At 36.6% G+C, this 23,220-nt stretch overlaps 1 protein-coding gene across 2 annotated transcripts; it reads left to right on the forward strand.

The window, feature by feature from the left end:
- Positions 1-21,053: 21,053 nt before the first annotated feature.
- LOC100032994 (EF-hand domain-containing protein D1-like) lies at positions 21,054-22,327 on the forward strand. 2 transcript variants are annotated; one of them, XM_056814857.1, is made up of 2 exons: positions 21,054-21,174; positions 21,229-22,327. In XM_056814857.1, exons 1-2 carry the CDS (start codon positions 21,054-21,056, stop codon positions 21,795-21,797), a joined length of 690 nt encoding a protein of 229 aa, XP_056670835.1. In that variant the 3' UTR covers positions 21,798-22,327. The 2 variants fall into 2 exon arrangements, with proteins under 2 accessions (XP_056670835.1, XP_056670834.1); XM_056814856.1 differs by having other exon boundaries at positions 21,054-22,327.
- The last annotated feature ends 893 nt before the right edge of the window (positions 22,328-23,220 follow it).

Raw genomic sequence — 23,220 nt, forward strand, 5'->3', positions numbered from 1 at the left:
GACTAAAGTAGTGGGGACTCAAATTAAAAAGGAAAGCAATTCTTATTCTTGATAAGCATGAATTTAAATAGATCTAGTGTCTCCTAGTGAGGAACTATCATTACTTCAAAACACTATGAACTTATAGGAGAAAGCAGGGAGAGAGAGAGAGAGAAAGAGAGAGAGAGATCCCTCAATCTCCAGTGAAAAATGATTTCCTATCAAGTCCTGGGCTCTCTTCTAAAGTTGCCTCCTGTCTCAATTCAAAGACCTTAAAACCTTCAGAGTTGACCTTGACTTAAAACATTCTTTGGAAAGTGTATCTTACTTTGAATGTACCAATATAGAGGTACCTAATCCCTTGGTATCCACTGATGGTCACTTAAAATATAATTCTTCTAAACTTGACTAAAGAATTCTTTTCCCCTTAAAGGCATAACATTTTTTAGGACTTTATTTCATTATCACTTGTATTTCCATAGTTTTATCAGTGGGGGAATATTAACTGTTCAGGGGTGCCTTTTTTAGCACTCCCCAAATTAGATGTTTTTCTTATTTCTTTTTTTTTCTTTTAAATCAACACTCTGTCCTTATCTCTAATCTGGCTTGAAGTACTTTAATACAACGCAGGTTCTTCCTTCAAATGCATCATTCCCAACCCAAACACATAAATATGAGAATGACACATGTCCGCTTGGAATAAAACCCATATACCTAGTATTCCTTTACCAGCAATGATACACCATTGAGGAATTGCTTTCCTATTTTAGGGTTTCATTATTCTAGTGACTATGGTGCCAAATAAAATTAATAAAGCCAAATAATGATAGTGATGATCATGTTGCTGGTGGTCGTAATATATAGCAAACACTTGTTGTCTTGCCCAAATATGATCACAAGGCAAAGTATATAACTATAAAATACCTTTTTAGACACAGAAGGGATGGTAACACAAGGATTCTGAAATTTTACCAAAACATGCTTCCTATAACCATAGGACATTAAGCAATTATTGTTTCCAAAGAAATTGTCTAATATGAGCTCATGACTCTTGCCTGTTTCCTTTTGGAACATAACCATATTTCTGATTTTTTTCCTTTTCATGAACTGGTACATACAACTTTGAACACAACTACCTTCTTTTCTTGGACTTTTTTGAGCACAATGTCTTGGTTTTTAACTTGCGGTAGATATTCAATGTTTTAAAAGGATAATGTCACTGCTGGGAAAATTGGAAAACAGTATGGGAGAGATCCCATACTTAGAATGGCTGAATGACTTGAATATAAAGAAGGAAACTATAAGTAAATTGGGTGAACACAGAATAGTATACCTGTCAGATCTTTGGGAAAGGAAAGAGTTTAAGATCAAGCAAGAGTTAGAAAAAATTACAAAATGTAAACTAAATAATTTTGATTATATTAAATTAAAAAGTTTTTGTACAAACAAAACCAGTGCAACCAAAATTCGAAGGGAAGCAACAAATAGGGAAAAAAATTTTCATAACAAAATCCTCTGACAAATGTCTAATTACTGAAATTTATAAAAAGCTAAATCAATTGTACCAAAAAATCAAGCCATTCCCAAACTGTTAAATGGGGCAAGGGACACTAATAGGCAATTTTCAGATGAAGAAATCAAAAGTATCAATAAACACATGAAAAAATGTTCTAAATCTCTTATAATCAGAGAAATGCAGATCAAAACAATTCTGAGGTACCATCTCACACCTAGCAGATTGTCTAATGTGACAGCAAAGGAAAGTAATAAATGTTGGATGAGATGTGGCAAAATTGGGACATTAATACATTGCTGATGGAATTGTGAATTGATAGTTAGGAACAAGGCCAAAAGGGTGCTAAAAGACTGCCTACCCTTTGATCCAGCCATAGCACTGCTGGGTTTGTACCTTAATGAGATCATGAGGAAAAAGACTTGTACCAAAGTATTCATAGTTGCACTCTTTGTGGTGGCAAAAAATTAGAAATTTGGGGGAACTTGAAAAAATCTACTAGTAGGAGACCTTAACCTTACTCTATCAGAACTAGATAAATCAAAACAAAAAAAAATAAATAAGAAAGAGGTAAGAGAAGTGAATGAAATCTTGGAAAAATTAGACTTAGTAGATATGTGGAGAAAAATAAATAGGGGCAAAAAGGAATACACCTTCTTTTCAGCAGCACATGGTACATTCACAAAGACTGATCATACACTAGGGCATAAAACATTGCAAAAAAGTGCAAAAGAGCAAAAATAATAAATGTAACCTTTTCAGATCACAATGCAATAAAAATAATAATTAGTAAGGGTACATGGAGAGACAAATAAAAACGAATTGGAAATTAAATAATATAATTCACCAAAATTGATTAAAGAACAAATCATAGAAACAATTAATAACTTCATTGAAGAAAATACCAAGAAAATGAGAAATCCTTTCAAAATCTATGGGATGCAGCAAAAATAGTACTTAGGGGGAAATTTATATCCTTGACTTCATATATAAACAAAGTAGGGAGAGCAGAGGTCAATAAATTGGGCATGAAAATATAAAAAACTAAAAAGTGAACAAATTAAAAATACTCATATGAAAATGGAATTAGAGATCCTAAAAATCAAAGGAGAAATTAATAAAAATGAAAGTCAAAGAACTATTGATTTAATAAACAAGACTATAAACTGGTACTTTGAAAAAACAAATAAAATAGAGAAAGTACTGGTCAATCTAATAAAAAAAAGGAAAGAAGAAAATCAAATTAACAGTATCAAATATGTAAAGGAAGACCTCACCTCTAATGAAGAGCAAATTAAGGCAATCATTAAAAAATATCATGCACAATTATATGGCAAGAAATATGGCAATTTAGGTGATATGGATGAATATTTACAAAAATATAAATTGCCTAGATTAACAGAAGAAGAAATAGAATACCTAAATAATCCCATATCAGAAAAAGAAATTGAACAAGCCATCAGAGAACTCTCTAAGAAAAAACCCCAGGACCAGATGGATTCAAAATGAATTCTATCAAACATTCAAAGAACAACCAATCCCAATATTATACATACTATTTGACAGAATAATCAAAGAAGGAGTTCTATCAAATTCCTTTTATGACACAAATATGGTACTGATATCAAAGCCAGGCAGGTGAAAAACAGAAAAAGAACAACTATACACCAATCTCCTTAATGAACAGAGATGCAGAAATCTTAAATAGAATACTAGCAAGAAGACTCCAGCAAATGATCAAGAGGGTTATGACCAGGTAGATTTTATACCAGGAATGCAAGGATGGTTCAGTATTAGGAAAACCATCCACATAATTGACAATATTAACAAGCATACCAACAAAAATCACATGATTATTTCAATAGATGCAAAAAAAAGCTTTTGACAAAATACAAAAATCATTCCTACTGAAAACATGAAAAAGTATAGGAATAGAAGGGCCTTTCCTAAAAATAATAAACAGTATATATCTAAAACCATCAGAAAGCATCATTTGTAATGGGGTTAAATTAGAAGCATTCCCAATAAAATCAAGGGTGAAACAAGGATACCCATTATCACCTCTATTATTTTATATTGTACTAGAAACACTAACAGTAGCAATTAGAGAAGAAAAAGAAATTGAAGGTATTAAAATAGGCAATGAGGAGACCAACCTATCACTCCTTGCTGATGATATGATGGTCTACTTAAAGAATCCTAGCAAATCAAGTAAAAAGCTAATAGAAATAATCAGCACTTTAGCAAAGTTTCATGATATAAAATAAACCCACAAAAATCATCAGCATTTCTCTATGTCTCCAACACATCTCAGCAGAAGAACTAGAAAGAGAAATTCCATTTAAAATCACCCTAGACAATATAAAATACTTAGGAATCTATCTGCTGAGACAAACGCAGGAACTATATGAACACAACTACAAATCATTCAACACAACTAAAACTAGATCTAAACAATTAGGGAAAAAAAACATTGATTGCTCATGGGTAGGATGAGCTAACATGATAAAAATGACAATCCTATCCAAATTAATTTACTTATTTAGTGCCCTACCCATTGAACTACTAAAAAACTTTTACTGAATTAGAAAAAACCATAACAATGTTCATTTGGAAGAACAAAAGCTCAAGGATATCCAGGGAAATAATGAAAATAAAATGCGAAGGAAAGTGCCCTTGCAGTACCAGATCTCAAACTATATTATAGTGGATATCAAAACAATATGGTACTGACTAAGAGAAAGAAAGGAGGATAAGTGGAATAGACTCGGGGTAAGTGACCTCAGCAAGACTGTCTATGATAAACCCAAAGATCTCAGCTTTAGGGACCAAAATCCACTATTTGATAAAAAAAACTGCTGGGAAAATTAGAAGACAGTATGGGAGAGATTGGATTTGGTTCAATATCTCACACCATACATCAAGATAAATTCAGAAAGGGTGAATGACTTGAATAGAAAAAGGAAACTATAAGTAAATTATATCAACACAGAATAGTATGCCTGTCAGGTCTTTGAAAAAGGAAAGGTTTTAAGACAAAGAAAAAGTTAGAAAAGATCACAAAATGCAAAATAAATAATTTTGATTATATTAAATTAAAAAGGTTTTGTACAAACAAAACCAATGCAACCAAAATTAGAAGGGAAGCAACAAATAGGGGGAAAAGTCTTCATAACAAAAACCGCTGACAAAGGTCCAATTACTCAAATTTATAAAAGAAGTAAATAAATTGTACAAAAAATCAAGCTATTCCCCAATTGATAAATGGGCAAGGGATATGAATAGGCAATTTTCAGATAAAGAAATCAAAAGTATTAATTAAGCACATGAAAAAGTGTTCCAAATCTCTTAAAATCAGAGAGATGGAAATCAAAACAACTCTGAGGTACCACCTCATACCTAGCAGATTGGCTAACATGACAGCAAAGGAAAGTAATGAATGCTGGAGGGGATGTGACAAAGTTAGGACATTAATGCACTGCTGGTGGATTTGTGAATTGATTTAGCCATTCTGGAGGGCAATTTGGAACTGTGCTCAAAGGGCACTAAAAGACTTTTTGCCCTTTGATCCAGCCATAGCATTGCTGGGTTTATACCCCAAAAAGTTAATTAGGAAAAAGATCTGTACAAGAATATTCTTAGCCGCACTCTTTGTGGTGGCAAAAAAAAATGGAAAATGAAGGGATGCCCTTCAATTGGGGAATGGCTGAACAAATTGTGGTATATGTTGGTGATGGAATATTATTCTGCTCAAAGGAATAATAAAGTGGAGGAATCCCATGGGAACTAGAACAACCTCTAGGAATTGATGCAGAGTGAAAGGGGCAGAATCAGGAGAACATTGTACACAGAGACTGATACACTGTGATACAATCAAATGTAATGGACTTCTCCATTAGTGGCAATTCAATGATCCTGAACAACTCGGAGGAATTTACAAGAAAGCACACTATCCACATTCAGTGGGAAAACTCTGGGAGTAGAAACACAGAAGAAGAAAAACAACTACTTGATTACATGGGTCGAAGGGTATATGGGGTTGTAAACTCAAAATGATAATTCCAGTGCAAACATCAACAACATAGAAATAGGTTCTGATCAAGTACACATATAAAACATTTGTCCTTCAGAACAGTGAAGTGGGAAATGGGGGAGGTTGAGATGTGAGCACTTGAACTTTATATTATCAGAATTTTCTCAATGAGGAAAGAACATACACAATCTATTGCATATAGAGATTTATTTATTTAACACTACAAGTTAGTAGGAAGGAAAAGGAATAAGTGAAGTATGTAATTTGTATCTGTTACCCTAAAAACTATGATCCCCAGCAAAACTATGATTCTCAGCATTATGTGCTGACATAGACAGAAGATAAATATAGTGGAGTCCTGAATCTCAGTCTTTTATATTTTTGTCTTCTGTTGTGGCTTTGGTGGAGCAGACTTTTTGAGCAGGTAGAAAAAACTTAGTCTCGTGGTTCTATCTTCGTCAGATAATAAACTTCATAAATATAATACTTGAAGTATTGGATATTAATTTAACTCCTACAGAAGGGTGATGAAAAAGGGCAAATTTGTAGACATAAAATAAACAGGAAGAAAAAGGATGATGAGAAATACACAATAATCACAATGTTGCCAAATTTTTTACAATCCTAATAAATATCTCATTTCTCAACTATTTAAAGAAATGAGTCAATTGTATAAAAATACAAGTAATTCTCAAATTGATAAATGGTCAAAGAGTATGAATAGACAATTATCAAAGTAATAAAAACTCTCTATATTCATGCAAATATATTCTAATTCCCTACTAATTAAAGAAATGGTAACTAAAAATTCTGAAGTACTATTCCATACCTATCAGACTGGCTATTATGATAGAAAAGGAAAATGACAAAACTTTGTGGTGGTGGGAAAATTGAGACATTAATGAAGGTGGATAAGTTGTAAGCTGATTCTACCTTTCTAGAGAGCAATTTGAACCTGTGACCAAAAGGTTATATATAAAAAAATGTTCCCTTTGAAACAGCAATAACATTATTACTTGTAAACTCAAAAAGTATAAAAAAAGGGAAAGGGCCTATATTTTTAAAAAAAGCAGATCTTTTTTGCGTGGGTAAAGAATTGGAAAGTGAGGTGATCTCTATCAATTGATGAATAGCTGAGTAAGTTATATTATATTTTTGAAATGGAATATTATTGTGATGTAAGAAATGACAAGCATGAGGAGCTCATTAAACCTGGAAAACTGAAGCAGAATGAAATAAGCAATAGGAACAACCATCAATGTCTTACCTATTCTCTTCAATAAGCAGTACACTGAACCAAAATAATCCCAAAGACTTATGATAAAAAATGCTATCTGCTTCTAAAGAAAGAAATGATGAAGTCTGCATTAACACCAAAGGAAATTTTTTTTACTTAATATTTTTGTTTGAATTTCCTTCTACAAGAAGATGGAAAAATGTCTTACATGATTGGACATGTAAAAATCTATATGAGATTGCTTACCATTTCATATAGTGAGCAGGGAAGGACAGAGATAATTCAAGATTCAAAATTCTTTTTATAATATTAAAAATTGTTTTTACATTTAACTGAGAGAAAAACAAAATAACTTTTTAAAAGCAGAAAGAAAGATTAAAACATATATTTTGTCCCAAGATTTGAGTGAATTTTAAGAAACAGGAGGGTATAATGCTAGAGGCATGGAATTGTAGTCAAAAGTCCTGGATTTGAATCTCAGCTTAGATCTCTGCTACTTCTGACTCCACAAAAGGGTCTTTGAAAGGGTCTTTCAAAGGGACTTTGAAAAAGTCTCAATTTCCTTACATGTAAATTGAAATCATAATCCCACTGCCTATATGATAAGGTGATTTTGAATAAAATACTCTTGAACCTTGATTGGACATTGTAAATGCAAGGTGTTATGTGTGGTATAGCTAAGTTTTTCTCCATTCGTTTTCTCAAAGCTATTATTTAATGTCCTTTAATGTCCTTCAGTTGCTTCTAAATGGAATCTTTCTACAAACCATAATTTCCAATTTTAGATCTTTAGAACAGCTTTAAAAAGTGAATTAGTATACCTTAGTAAGGAAAGATGAGACACAAAGGAAACTAAGTAAATCAGTATAGCCTAAAGCCTCCAATTGGAAGAATACCAAGCCAAAGGGATTTAATCCTTTTTGCTTTCCCCTTGCAGAGAGATAAATTAGAAGAAATGAATGCTGGCATGCCAATTTTTTAACTAGGATGTGCCAGCATCCTTGGTTTATGCTAATGGTGAAAAAACTATATAAATGTTTCCTAACAGCATAGAACACATTGGGGAAAAAATGCAAAATCTTCAGGGACTAAAAAAGAAAAGTTCCTGATCATCAGAAAAATATGTTCTCAACAAAAACTGTGCTATAATTCTTAATTATGAAATTGAAAACCACCATTTAGGAATTTAAATGCCTGATAAATAAAGTCAGAATATTATAGGTATCTTCTAAATAGTACTTTCATAGGTAGCATAAAAATGAGAATTTCCCTCTGAATTACTAAGTAAAAAGTTCTTTAAAAAGAACATAACTTTCCCCACATTCCAACTCTAAGTAGTTAGGAGGAAATAAAATAATGGTGTTGGATATAGAAAAGGGGTATCTAGGAGTAAGGGTGGTTATATATATATATATATATTATTTCTATGGATCCATGATTTCTTTGATTGAATGTTTGCTGTAGTGATGCATATTGCAACCCATCTATATCTCCCCTTGCATATGACTCAGTTATAGGTCCCTCCCATAGATTTACTACTTAATGAAAATACACTGAAAGAACTTAAGACAAACTCATTTTCTCCTTATCATGAAAGAATAGAAGTGGAACACACAGACCATTTCTTGCCTTCAAATGTGAATAGCTCCTTAAAACACAAACTGACACATCTTTAATGTCATCCTGAGAAGGAAGAGAAATTAAATCATTAAAACTATTGTATATCTGTTACTTAAGGACAAAATATAGTGAGTTTTGAAAATGTTATAACCTGAGACTGGACAACAGATCATTATTTTTTTCTCCTTTTTCTTGTGAAGCTTGTGTCTTATATTCAAATCATAAGACTTTCTGCTTGTGTAGTCTTGAGCAAAACACTTAAATTTTCCAGGTATGTTTCTTCATTTATAAAAATGAATTTTTTGAAATAGATGAATTCTGAAATACCTTTTAGATGTGTGATGGTATTATTCTCTGATTCTTTAACTCTGGTAAACCTTTCATAGGATATGTATTCAATGCACCTGAGAGTTTACTCTAGATCCCTCAATATTGTATGGACATTTTCTGTGTTAATTAATTACAACTGTTACAGACAAAAGAGTGGTTGGCATAAACTGTTACAGTTAAAAGAGTGGTTGCCTTAAACTGTGACAGGGAAAAATATGGTTTCAAGACTTTGAATTGCCAAAACTGTAAAGATAATTTTTTGTGTCTTGATTTTATATTAAAAATAAAGTGGTCACCATGGGAAAAATTCCCAAATATGAAATACCCAAGTCAGCTGGGTTTTTATGGAGAGTTTAATTAATACAAATAAGGAATTAAGGAAAGGGAGAGAGAGAGCAAGAGGAAAAAATGTATGAGGGGCCTAGGCCAAAATAGCCTAGGCCTGAGCCTTAAGAGAGATCAGTTAGTCTTTAATCCACTCACCACAAGATTTTTCCCAAGCAAGATTCTAGTGTTCAGAGAGACCCTCCAGTTTAGCTCCTTAGCTCCATTAAATTCAGCCACCGAGCCCTCCAATTCAACTTTTGAAAGCTGACATTCCTTCAGAGGCCTTTCTGACCTCCTTTTAAAGTGAATTTTCTCCTATGTCACCTCCCCTAATTTTTACATCTACAATCACAGTAGACTTTCTCCAAAGGACTGACCATTCTTAATTCACACCTTCTTTAGTTCTCAACTTCTCTGGATAGACTAAAACTTCACACCTCTTTTGTTAAGCTTATCCCTTGCAAGTTTGCAAGTTGCCTGACCTTTTAGTGATTAATTTGACCTTCATAGGTACTTAGCACCTTTTTGTATTAGATCTAAAAATAAACTTAGCTTAAGTGCTTTTGCCTCACTATAAGTATGAGTTAAGTACTTTTCATTGTTCAGCAAGGAGTTTACAACTTTATCTTCCCCTAAAGTATGCTTAAGTATGGGTGGAGTAATGTTAGAGTTCTCACATTCCTGATCAAGTACCTTCGTTGTTTTAAAATGGAAAATGGTCTTAACCAAATGTTCTAAGGTAGAGTCTAAGAATTTTTAACATTCACAAGTCTGAGAAATTTTAAGATTCACAATTTCCCCTGATGATCATTGGGAGACTAGTCTCCCCACTGATCATTTAACATAATCATCTTGTAGTCCTAAATGCACTTCTAACTACAAATGCATATAATATTCAATTTTCTAAGAGGAAATTAGAGTAGTGATGGAGGAATAGAAAAGAAGGAAAGCAAAACCAATGTTTTGCTAGGCGTATTGACTGAAAGACAAATTAGGGGCAGTCCCTTTTGGCATAAATGTGTACATTTACAATAAATGTTCAATCAAATTTCAGTTCAATCAACCATATCCAAAGTTCATGCTTGATCTTCTTGATGTAGTGTGGGTTTTTTGGCATCTTTCTGTAACAGTTCATTCTCTGGATTTAGGAGTTAGCTAGCTTTTTCCTTGAAGATCTTTTCTTGAACAAAATAAAAATCTTGGATTTTTATAAAAATACAATCTTAAACAAAAAATAAAAAAATCTTGGATTTTAAATTAAAATACAACCCCCCCCCCAAGTAGGTGTTAAAAAAAAATCCAGTTCAGCTTAGGATGCAATGTTGATTTATGGGGATGTATGAGTCAATTATCAAAAGAAGAGAAAAACACAACTGAAAACATAAAGAAAAAAAAAATTCAAAATAGGCCCTTGTATAGGTCCAATTTAAAGTAATTTCTATCCCACAAGTCTGTAGGACAGAATGAAGTAATATTTCACTTACCCATTTGCAGCCAAGACTACAGGAAGTTGCCATCATATAAGAAAGAAAAGAATTAGAATTCTATTTTGATAGGGAAGCCTCATTCCCTTATTTGATTTTTGACATTCTCAGGCATATAGGGAGCCAGCATGATAGTCAAATTTTGTACTTGTATGAGTACTTCGCAAAGAGTGTAGATACAAGAAAGTTCTACGACTTAACATATGTCAAGCATCACAACCTCGAGTCCACATTAGTATTTCCTGTGTGCTCTTTTTGGCACTATTCAGGTTAAGTATGTGCTTCTATGGCACTATGTAGGTAAAAATTGTACTCCTTTTTTTTTATCCCATTTTCTAGAATCAGACACAATCATAAATCACAGTCGCATAACATTTTATCAATAAATGGCAGGTTCCCATAGTTTAAAGCTTTGGGGTAGGCATTGATATAATAGCGAGTATATATCTATTAAACTTGTATTACTGCAGAAAAATATGATTTATATGTACCTTTAGTACAAGAAATAAGAAAAAAATCAATTATTCTAATCAAAAGAAAAGAAAAGCAATAAGGAAAAATAAGGAAAAAATCAGTAATTCAATGTGTTCTTGAAAAAACAGCATCCATTTTTCAATGGATTATTATCTCCAATGCATATGATAGGGTAGAGTCAATCAATCTCAACAGAAGATGGATGCTTTCTTCACATGTGAGCAATGAATCCAAGAGTCCTTCTCTTCAACCTTTATAGATGTTGGAGTAGTTAACAATATTTGGAATGGTCCTTCCCACGAAGGCTAAGTTGCTCCAGTACTCTTGAAATTCTTAATATACACTTTGTCTCCTGGGTTCAGGTCATGAAGAGAAAAGTCTAGTGGTCTGGCTTGTACTGCAGCTCTGGATTCATGAAGTTCACGCAGTTTGTGCTGTAAATCCTATATATACGAAGCAATACTATTATCTCCCCCTAATAGTGATGTATATGCAGAAGGAAAAAGGTTTAGCCTGTATAGGTGGATGTCCAACGAGCATCTCAAATGGTGAGATGTGTAGGTCTCCTCTAGGCCTGCTTCTAAGATAAAATAGGGCCAGAGGGAGAATTTCAGACCATTTTAAATGCATATCAGTGCATAATTTTCCAATCATAGTCTTAAGTTCTTTGTTCATTCTTTCCTACTATTTGGAGGGAAGACAAACTGAAAAAGGTTAATTAATGTCAACAAAATCAATAGAGTCTAAAAAGAACCACCTTCATTGTGTTTGGGACATTCCTTGGGTACCCCCTGAAGGGCACCCCTCTGAGGGGCATTAGTACCTGGAGTATTTTTTGGACGAGCACCATTTCTTATATATTGTTGTTGGGTATCATCATTTTCTTCATTTGGAGCATTGTCATTATTTTCCCAATTGCTATTTCTATAATTTTGGTTTCTAAAATTCTTATTTCTGCAGTCATTATAGTTATTTCCATAATCATTATTATAATTTCTAAAATTTCTAAAATTCTGGTTTCTATGATTATTATCATCATTTCTATAGTTATTATTTCTAAAATTGTTATTAAACTGTGTATTCCTTCTAATAATCTTGAGAAAAGTTCTACATTCTATCATTTTGTGGTCCTTCTTCTCACAGAAGTGGCAGGATACTGATTTATTCATGAATTCCCATAAAGGGGCTATAGTCTCTCCCTTATTTTTCAATTGTCTCTTTAACATTTCAATTTCTTTCTTTAAGTCTTCCAATAACGTATTATGTTCTTGAGGTCTTTTTACACAACATTTATAAACATAGGTTGCTACTCTCCTCAATTCTTCAAGGTCCATAGAGTCCTAATTAGGACAACTAGTGTTAAAATAGTCTTTTACCACTGAACAACAAGTCTTAACAAATTGCCTACATATTTGCCTAATGTCCCTTTCTCTGGATAAATCAAGGTCCATATATGTATTTCCTATATCAATAAGTCTGTCCATATACTGGGAGGGTGTTACATCAATCTCTTGTTGGGTTCTTTCAAATTTTGACCATTTTTCAGGTCTATCCAAGCAAGCTCTCATGGCTGTCAATAATACTTCTCTGGCCTGGTTTAGTTTTGTGTGATCTAGTTCAACATTGGGGTTCCAATGTGGATCTTCATTTGGCCAATAATGTCCTTTTCTACCTCATTTTTGATTAGCCCGAGAGACGATATTGGTTTTTTCTCTTTTTGTCAAAAATGTCTCTAACAAATTCTCAACATCCATCCAAGTGGGGTCAAAAGTTCTGAATATGTTCTCTAATTTCTTTATAAAAAATATTGGTTCTTCCTCAAATGATGAAAGATCTTCCTTAAATTTATTTAAATCTTCAGGGCTAAAAGGTGTATAATGTCTTACAGATACCAAGTTTCCATTTTTATTAAAAGTAGGTACTTCCCTTAAAGGAAATAACCTATCTGAATTATTTGGTGCTCCTGTTTCTGTTTCTAGGCTTCTTCTTAATCCCTTCTCAATGGGGTAGGTATGAGGAAGAGAAGGGTTGGGCACATTGAGGGAGAGGGTTTGTTGTTGTCCCATAGTGCCAGAAAGATCAGAGGTAGGAAGGATCTGGGAATTGAATTGGGCAGGGTGGGAAGGAAGGGCAAAGGAAGAAGTATAAAAGGATACAGAGGTGTTAGGGTTAGAGGAATCAGTAGGGTGTGAACTTAGAGTGGAGGCATTAGGATGATTGGAAGCATAGGTGGGGTGTGAACTTGGAGTGGAGGGTGTGGTAGGGTCTGAAGCATGGGTGGGGTGTGAACTTAGAGTTGAGGGTGTTGGATTGGAAGCATTGGCAGGGGGAGGAGTGGGTTGGTTAGAAGTAGGGTGTTCTGAGGCCAATAGGGCAGGGGAAGGGGTGGGTTGGTTAAGAGCAGGGGGTTCTAAGGCCCAGTTGGCAGGAGGCTCAGTGGGTTGGCTAGTAGGGTTAATGTCCAGAGATTCTGATAATGTTCTTAACTCTCTTTTAATGCTTCTCATAAAAGCTATGATCTCCCCCAAACATTTCTCCATAAACTCAAGCCGAGTATTTAGCTCTGCAATTTGTTGAGTAGTAGAAGGAACACTTGGTTGGTTTTACTGAGAAGTGGGTTTTGTAAGAAATAAAATATTACAGCTATAAAAATCAAAATCCCAAGGGGGAGTAGCGTGTCAATTATACTTTGCCATAAACCCCATGGTATGAGAAATATCAGAGAGGCAATGAATACCAATTTTACAAGGTTGGTCATGGAGCTGAATAGCCAGTTGTTAAGTACATTGTGAACTGGCTGTATCCACATATTTCTCAAGTAAACACGTGGGGAGCAGGACAAGGCCAAAACTTTTCTCAGTTTTTTCTTAAACCTAATTTAGGCAATTATTCCCTAAAGGAAAGGATATTTAGAAACAGCTCTCCTAGCCAGGATCTTAGGGCCCTGTTGCTAAGATTTAAAACAGCTGTATTCTATTTAATTTCAGGAGAATCAAAATATTATTTAGTCACCCGCTCTTGCAGCTGTGTTTTTGAAGCCAAGTTAGCATGTTTTAAGAGACTGACTGATAGAGCAAGTAATAAAGAGAGAAAGGAAAGAGATTTCACATAAATTTTTGAGGGTTTTTTTTTCAACAACTTTGTGGTCAGCCATAAACTGTTACAGACAAAAGAGTGGTTGGCATAAACTGTTACAGTTAAAAGAGTGGTTGCCTTAAACTGTGACAGGGAAAAATATGGTTTCAAGACTTTGAATTGCCAAAACTGTAAAGATAATTTTTTGTGTCTTGATTTTATATTAAAAATAAAGTGGTCACCATGGGAAAAATTCCCAAATATTAAATACCCAAGTCAGCTGGGTTTTTATGGAGAGTTTAATTAATACAAATAAGGAATCAAGGAAAGGGAGAGAGAGAGCAAGAGGAAAAAATGTATGAGGGGCCTAGGCCAAAATAGCCTAGGCCTGAGCCTTAAGAGAGATCAGTTAGTCTTTAATCCACTCACCACAAGATTTTTCCCAAGCAAGATTCTAGTGTTCAGAGAGACCCTCCAGTTTAGCTCCTTAGCTCCATTAAATTCAGCCACCGAGCCCTCCAATTCAGCTTTTGAAAGCTGACATTCCTTCAGAGGCCTTTCTGACCTCCTTTTAAAGAGAATTTTCTCCTATGTCACCTCCCCTAAGTTTTCACATCTACCAATCACAGTAGACTTTTTCCAAAGGACTGACCATTCTTAATTCACATCTTCTTTAGTTCTCAACTTCTCTGGATAGACTAAAACTTCACACCTCTTTTGTTAAGCTTATCCCTTGCAAGTTTGCAAGTTGCCTGACCTTTTAGTGATTAATTTGACCTTTCATAGGTACTTAGCACCTTTTTGTATTAGATCTAAAAATAGACTTAGCTCAAGGGCTTTTGCCTCACTATAAGTATGAGTTAAGTACTTTTCATTGTTCAGCAAGGAGTTTACAATTTTATCTTCCCCTAAAGTATGCTTAAGTATGGGTAGAGTAATGCTAGAGTTCTCACATTCCTGATCAAGTACCTTCGTTGTTTTAAAATGGAGAATGGTCTTAACCAAATGTTCTAAGGTAGAGTCTGAGAATTTTTAACATTCACAAGTCTGAGAAATTTTAAGATTCACACAACCTACCATTCACTCACTATTTTTTTCTTGACAATCAGAGATGAAACAAGAAATAGTCTCTTCACAACTCAAAGAAACTTACAATTTAATGGAGGAGATATCACATGAACAAATAATTTTGCCCAGTTTTAAGGAAAAATATCACGATTTCAAAGCCCAATACTCCAAAAAAGTACCATGTGACATCTGAGGAAAGAGAATCTACCTTCAGAGAAGGCTTCATGGAGATGGTGTCCTTGGAGGAAGTAGACTCCAACAAGAGTAGATGAGGGTTAGGCTCACTTTAGATATGGATGACAGCTAAATAAAGTCACAGACACAGGTAATGTTGGAAAAACTAGAACAAGTGAATAATTCAATTTGGCTGACACATGGAGAATATCAGAGGGGAGTATCTCAATAAACATCAACAATAATTTGAAACCAGATTCTGTAGGATGCTGCATGGCAAACTAAGTACATATATCTTATTTTGCAGATAAAGCTTAAACATTTATGATATTTTAATATCTTAATAATAAAGAATGTATATAAGAGGTACACCAGATAAACTAGGTAGGCTATGGTATGAAGTATGAATTAGAAAGGGGAAGGTCTAAAAATAGGAAGATGAGAAGTCCTGAGTGAGGTCCTGAACCTCTTCCCAAGCCTTCAGTGAGGCCCCAAACTCTGGCATGGGGCAGTAACCACTGTACTCAGCTGATATAAGTCCAGTGTGAGGTTGAGAGCCCCTGGCCAAGCCCAAGGTGTGACTCCAAGCTCTAGAGCAAGGCTGCTCATTTTGTACCATCCCAAAGGGAGGCCCCAGAATCACTGTCTAAACCTGCAGTGAGGATTCAAACTACAACTCAAGGCTATTCATGGTATGGCTGACCAGTGTAACCCATGTCTGAAGTGAGGCCATTAGCTTTAGCACAAGGTAGTTCACACTTCTGTGAGCCCTAAAATTCTTCATTAGAGCCTGGGGAAGACTAATCAGCAGTGGGAGATTATTTTTGTAAGAGCTGAAATTTGCAGAAATGCAAAATTTGAGCTGTGTATCATCAAGGAAAAACTGAAGTCTAAGAGCACTTTGTCTACCTAGAGTGTAGAACCCAGCTTTAAAATAATAGAGATGTCAAAAAAAAAGGCTGAGCAATTAAAAAATGTCATTAAGATACATAAGAATAGAAAATTATTATGAAGACAAAGAACAAGGCACAAACTCAGAAAAGGACAGTGAGAACAAAGCAGCTATAAGTAAAACTTTCAAATAAAAATGTGTGTTGGTCTCAAAATTTGGAAGTGCACAAAAAGAATTTTAAAAAATAAAATAAGAGAATGAAGGGAAAAATTTTAGAAGAATGAAAGTGATGCAAAAAGAAATATCATTTTAAAAATCACAATTTGCCAAAAGTAAAAATAGATACAAAATCCAATGAAGAAAAGGGTTTTTTAAACAGTATAATTGCCCAAAAAAAGAAAAATAAATTTAAAATCTCATGGAAAAAAAATTCCTTAAAAATCAGAATTGGGCAAGTAGAAACTAATGATTTTATGAGACATAAAAAAAAATCCAAAGAATGAAAAGAAAATATGAAATATCTCATTGGAAAAACAACTGAGAGGTCAAAATGACAGCTTAGAAGCAGCAAAAGTCAAGATCTCTAAAACCCTTTCACACCAATCAAAAACAAAGTGGTTCTAGGGGACAGAAAACCAAATCTAACAACAGGTCAGAGCTGGGGGACCCTCCTGCTGGATTCACCAAAAAAAAGCCTGAATTCTTGAATTGTGGGTTCAAAGAAAAGGAAGAAAGAAGGTTTCAGGACCCCTCCCCCACCTATAGTGCTGAGTCTCCAGTTAGAATCTCTGGAAAGACAAGGACACTACATTGGAGGAAGTGCCTTGCTAGCACAGTTGTGCCAGGCTCATGGTGTGAACACAGGCAGCAGTGAGGCAGCTAGAGAAGCTCAGAGAGGGAAGCCTAAGTGCAGCAAAAACACTCCATCTTGATGCCCACACATATCCTTTTCTCAAAGGTCTTAGCATCAGGGCATATCCAGTGCTACAGAACAACTGGGCCCTGGCTTTATCTTTTCAATTGGGCAGATAAGAAACCTTCAGAGGGCAGGGAAGCTTAAATTCCAAAACCCCTCCCCCCATAGACGGCACTGAGAGCAACTGTAAGAATTCAGTTGACTCTGATCCCAGGGCAAAGGCTGTAGAATATTTTACTAACAGAGCTGGAAGCACAGCTACCTTCACATACACCTTCAGCTGCTGCTGCCAGCTGGGGAAGATCTGACCTTAGGGTGCATCAATACCATCATCCAATCAACATGACATTTCTTTTTCTGTTGTTTGCTCATATTTACCTCATCTTTATTTCCTGTAGTTGCCTGTGCTTTTGCTCTTCTCATTTTGTTTTGGATCTCTGGTTTGGGGCTTTTCTGTCAGCCTTCACCCTTGGAGCTTAGTCAGCAAATTTCTCAGTGCAGTCTGTGGAGGAGGGGTGTTGGAGCTTGAGCTTTCCTTCCCTCTGAAAGCTTTAATGGGATTAAGCCCAGCTGAGTTGCAGAGTTGGATATGCCATAAGGCCAAAACCTCTGGAAATGAGGTGGGCAATATGGAGTGTCTCCGGTGCTGCAACTAGGCTATCCACTCTGCACTTCTTCTCCAATTGCTTCCCCACAGCCTGTGTTCAGTGGTCTGAGCCTGGCACAGCTTTGCCTGCAAGGTACTGTATTTTAATTTAAAATCTAAGAATTTTTTATTTTTTGTTTAAGATTGCATTGTTAAAAAATCCAAGATATTGATTTTGTTCGAGAAAATATCTTCAAGAAAGAAACTTGAAACTCCTATATCCAGAGAATGAATTGTTGCAGAAAGATGCCAGAAAAACCACATTTCATCAAGATCAAGAATGAACTTTGGATATGATTGATTGAACTGAACTTTAATTGAACATTTATTGTAAATGTACACATTTATGCCAAAAGGGACTGCCCCTAATTTGGCTTTCTGTCAATGCGCCTAGCAAGACATTGGTTTTGCTTTCTTTTCTTTTCTATTTCATCCCTCACTATTCTAATTCCTCTTAGAAAATTGAATATTGTGTATACATAGTTAGAAGTGCATTTAGGATTACAAAATGATTGTTAAATGATCAATGGGGAGACTAGTCTCCCAATGATCATCAGGGGGGATTGTAAATCTTGAAATTTCTCAGACTTGTGAATGTTAAAAATTTCCCCATTGGGGAATTCTCAGTTGGAACAATTCCCTACTGAGAACATTCCACATTTGGATGTGAGAACTCTACTTGGATCAGAAATGGGAGGACCTATGCTCCACCCGTACTTGGGACTGCTTTGGGGGAGAGAACTCCTTGCTAAACAATGAAAGTACTTTAACCCATACTTATAATGAGGCAAAAAGTTCTTTAAGCCATGCCTATTTTTAGAATTTATACAATGGGGTGCTAAGTACCTATTAAAGGTCAGGCAACTTGTAAACTTGCCAGGAGCAAAGAGGTGAAAACTTATTCAGAAGTTTTTTTTTTTTTTTCCTGGTTCAAACTTACTAAAGGGATTAGTCGACCCAGCAGTATTTTTAGAATGGGTTGTCCTTTGGAAAACATCTACTGTCATTGGTAGATGTAAGGACTTAGGGGAGGTGACATAGGAGAAAACCCCCTATATAAGAAAAAGCAGAGTCTCTTGAAGAAAAATCCTTTTGAAGGATCACTTGAGAAGAGGCTCTGGAGAAGGGAAGCTCTTGGAGGACAATCCCTAAGGAGGTCTCACTGGAGCTCCTCTGAGGGGACTCTGTCCCTCTGGAGGCTCTTGAGAGAGGCCCTTTGAAACAGTCTCTGGATGGCAGGCTCTTTGAGGAGGACTCTGGCTGAAACTCTCTCCGAGGAGACTCTGTCACTAGAATCCTTGCTTAGACAGACCTTGTGATGAGTGATAAAAGACTGACTGACTGGTCTCTCTCTCTTAAGACTCAGGTCTAGGCCATGTTGGCTTAAGGCCCTTCATACTTATTTCCTTTTTCTCTCTTTTTCTCTTTTGTTTAATTCCTCATTGTATTATTAATTAAATTCTCTATAAAATCCAGTTGACTTAGGTATATTCATTATTGGGAATATTTCCCTGGCGACCACCTTATATTTGATTTAAAACCAAGACACTGTAGTGAAACATAATTTCAGTAGTCACAAATTTACTCACCCACTCATATATCTATCAAAATTTCTATCTTCAACTATTTTAACTCTTACAGTTTATGTCTATAACTATTTTAATTATCACAGTACTCCCTCCAGACCAGCACCCTTGTAATGCCAGAGGTTACAGCTACTGCTGGAGGTTCAGAGCTCTAGGTGGGGGAAGGGTCCTGGGACCTTCCTTCTTCTTTCCCCTTAAACCCAAATGTTCTCAAATTCAGGCTTTTGGGGAGGATACCTTTAAAGTTGAATCCAACAGGAGGGTTCCTTTGCTCTGTCCTGGTGTTAGGTTTTCAGTCCCCTAGGAGCATTTAGTTTGTAATCCATAAGGGAAGGTTTTCAGAGGTCTGTACTTTTGCTACCTCTAGGCAGACATCTTGATTCCACTTCTGGTTTCCAAAACTCTTCTTATTTTTAAACTAAGTTTTTGGAGTGTTGCATTCTTGCAAAGAGTATCTGTCCAAATGCAGGGTTAAACCTAAACTTCTCCCACAACAATATGAAGAAGAATGCAGAATACTTCACAATTCTTTTTGCACTCCCATGCATATTTCAGCTTATCTATGACTGCCTTAAGAAATGGTTGGCAGAACTAAATACCTGGTTAAAGGTAAGAAATGACCAGGCTGAAGGGGACTCATGTTGGGTGTGCTGGATAGACTAGGCAGAAATTCCCTATTACCCCTTCCCTTTGTTTTTCTTTCTGAATACCTGCTACATGGAAGAGGTGAGGATGTACTGGGTCAAGAACAATCTCCCCCTATTGTCCCTCACTACTTCTGCAGGTGGATTAAATTACCCTGCAACTTGACTCAAAAGGGTATACAAAGCTGATTGAGGTTTGAGGGGTGTGTACAAGCATGGAAGAGGGTCAGTATTGGATTTTGGGAAGAGATCATGAGCCCAGAGGAGAAGATTGGTTGATTGGTTGTTAGATTGTGAGATCCTTTGGTGCATGAGGAGACCCTCCCTGTGAAATTAAAAACCTGCCTCAAGTTCAGCAAGTGTCTCCCAACTGAGATACATCTCTGTTGTGGACACCCTCAGCCCATCAGAGTAAGTGATCTCTAGTCTTGCAATTTTTTTTCCATTTTGAGTCAATAAGCTCACATCCCACATGTGAATTTTAAAACTACTCTACCCTACTCAGACCATACTTTAGAAGATTTGATTTAGCTATCTCCTGATTGTAACAGTGAAAACACCCTCTGTAACAGCTTCAGGAATGTCTTGTAGTACTTTACATTACTCTACCCTACTTCACATACTTTAGGGGAAGATAAAGTTGTAATCTCCTAATTGAACAATGAAGGTACTTAGTTCTCACCTTTATAGTGAAGCTAGAATTTTAAGCTGTCTATTTTTAGACTAATAGAAAAAGGTGTTAAGTAACTCTAAAGGTTAAATTAATCACAAAAAGGCCAAGTAACTCACAAAAGGTGAACTTAACAAAGAAGTGTGAAGTAGCTCAAAAGATAGAAACTAATCAAAGAAGGTGATAACTCAAAGTATGGGCCGTCCTGAAGAAAGCCTTTGATGTGATTGGTAGATGTGATCATTTAGAGGTGGAGACACAAGGGTGAAAGGTGTATATATTTGGGATTTTTTCCTCTCTCAAAAACTCTTTCCCCCAGAGAAGTTGCAAGCTGTTCCCAGGAAGAAGCGACCAGTGAACGTGGGGAACTGCGAGTCCTGGGGCCATGGCCAGCCAGGAGCTTAGCCTGAAGCTGCATCAGAAGCTGAGGCTGGAGCAGGAGGCAGAGGTCATCGGGATTCCGCAGCAAAATGGCTTATATGCGGTGCCCGCGCCGGCCTGGCCCTGTGGCTCCCCGAGCCGGGGAAACAAGCTGCCCGCTAAGGAGCTCATGGCCAAAGTGGGCGCCGAGCTTAAGGAGCAGCTGAACCGGCGTCAGGGCATGCACAAGGGAACGGCGCGGCTCCCGCCCATCAAGGTCTTCAAGCTCTACACCGAGTTTCCCGAGTTCAGCCACCGCCAGATCAAGGACATGGAGAGCCTCTTCCGAAGGTATGACTCTGGGAAGGATGGCTACATCGACCTGATGCAACTGAAGCTGATGATGGAGAAGCTGGGGGCCCCCCAGACGCACTTGGGCTTAAAGGAAATGATCAGGAAGGTGGATGAGGACCTGGACAGCAAGCTCAGTTTTCGGGAGTTTTTGCTGATTTTCAGCAAAGCAGCCTCAGGGGGACTGGGGTCAGAGATCACCTTGATGTCCCTGGCCAAGCTCTCCGAGATCAATGTGGCCATAGAAGGTGTGAAAGGAGCCAAGAATTTTTTCGAAGCCAAGGACTATGCCCTGTCCATGACCAGCCGATTTGAAGCTGAGATCAAAGCAGAGCAGAATGCCCGAAAACAGGAGGCAGAGGACAGAAAACAGCGGAGGGCTCTCTTCAGAGAACGCCGAGCTGCCTTCTCCCAGTAGCTCCAGCTAGGCTGGAGTGTACTCAGAGACTTGCCTTGACTTCTACCAGCTGTACAATACAAATGGCCAGCACCTGGTCTCCCAAGCAGGACCCATCTCTCATTGGATGTCCCTGGTCCCCAGCTCTGGTGATCTTTCTTCTTAAGCTTCCTGCCAGTTGTGCCTGGAAGGGTAACTGGTAATCCTAAAACCTGAGGAAACAGCAAGGAAGGTCAAATGGAAAGAGAATTCTGTAATAAAAGGAAACGATTCCATTTCTTACCCAAACACTGTTCTTCTAGCCTTTGAATGTTTCCAGGATTTTGCCATTTTCTTGGTGACTTTTATTATCCCTGTTTCCTCCCCTTTGGCCCAACCTTTCATGGAGGTCATTTGGCCAGAGGTAGAGCTCTGCCATTCTCCTGCATTCCCAGTTTCAGACTGATTGCATTTTTCAAGTGCACTCATTGGAGGTCTACACTGTTGGCTTTGATTTAGATTCTCCCCTTCTTCCATCAACTGCCACAAAAGTGGCAAGGGTTAGCTGTAATACTGTCCTCCCTCACCAAGTGTTTGAAGAAAGGGGGAGAGGTTCAAGAGCTATGGAGTGGATCCCAGAAAGCCCTCAGTGTTGTGGGGAGGCCATTCTAAAAGCCCCTCTGATTTTCTGCCACTCTGCTCATAGAGGTGGTTTTAAATGGATGATGAGAAGCTCCATGCCAGGGGACTCCCCCTTTGACCTCTACATGGTAATACTTTGTCAGTTTGCCAGTTTAGATTGTTGGATTAATACAGGACACCTGAGTCTAGCCAGAACACCTGGCCATTGTCCTGGAACTTTTCATGTAGAGACAGGTGAGTATGGACCCAATTTCCATGGTTGCCATTAAAAACCTCACATGCTCACTGAGTATGTAAGACTTCAGAAATGTTTCTGTCTTTTATTCCCCTTTCTCCTTGTCCAAGGAGGAGCAACTCTTTCACCCTTGGTCCTTTGTTCTTTTTGATCTCTTTTATTGGGGAGGGGGGAGAGGTGGGAATCATGGTATTAAAATGGTGAGCAGGGAAGAATAGTGAAACTAATTTTTAATAGATTAAAGAACTATAGACTACTTTGAGCTCTTTTTAGCAATACATATAATGCTTTAAAAGGTCACTCTTACCACTCAATATTTATTAGGATACACAGGGGTTTTATATACCTATTTTGTAGCTATTCTTTTTCTAAGAAATCAGTGTTTCCCAGCCTAATTAGTTATCCTTGCCAAATGAACTATGCAAATAAAATGTATTATCTCACTGGCTTGCTAACACTTTCATTGAATGGATGGGATAGGTAAAGAGCAGAAGATTGAATTAGGGTGTTGGTTATATTACCAAATGCCCATGGATGCTCAGACTGGAGGCCAGGACTGGTTGGGTACCACTGATCCTTGGAAATATG

Source organism: Monodelphis domestica, chromosome 2, assembly GCF_027887165.1.
Source record: "Monodelphis domestica isolate mMonDom1 chromosome 2, mMonDom1.pri, whole genome shotgun sequence".
In the NCBI taxonomy this organism is placed as follows: Eukaryota; Metazoa; Chordata; class Mammalia; order Didelphimorphia; family Didelphidae; genus Monodelphis; species Monodelphis domestica.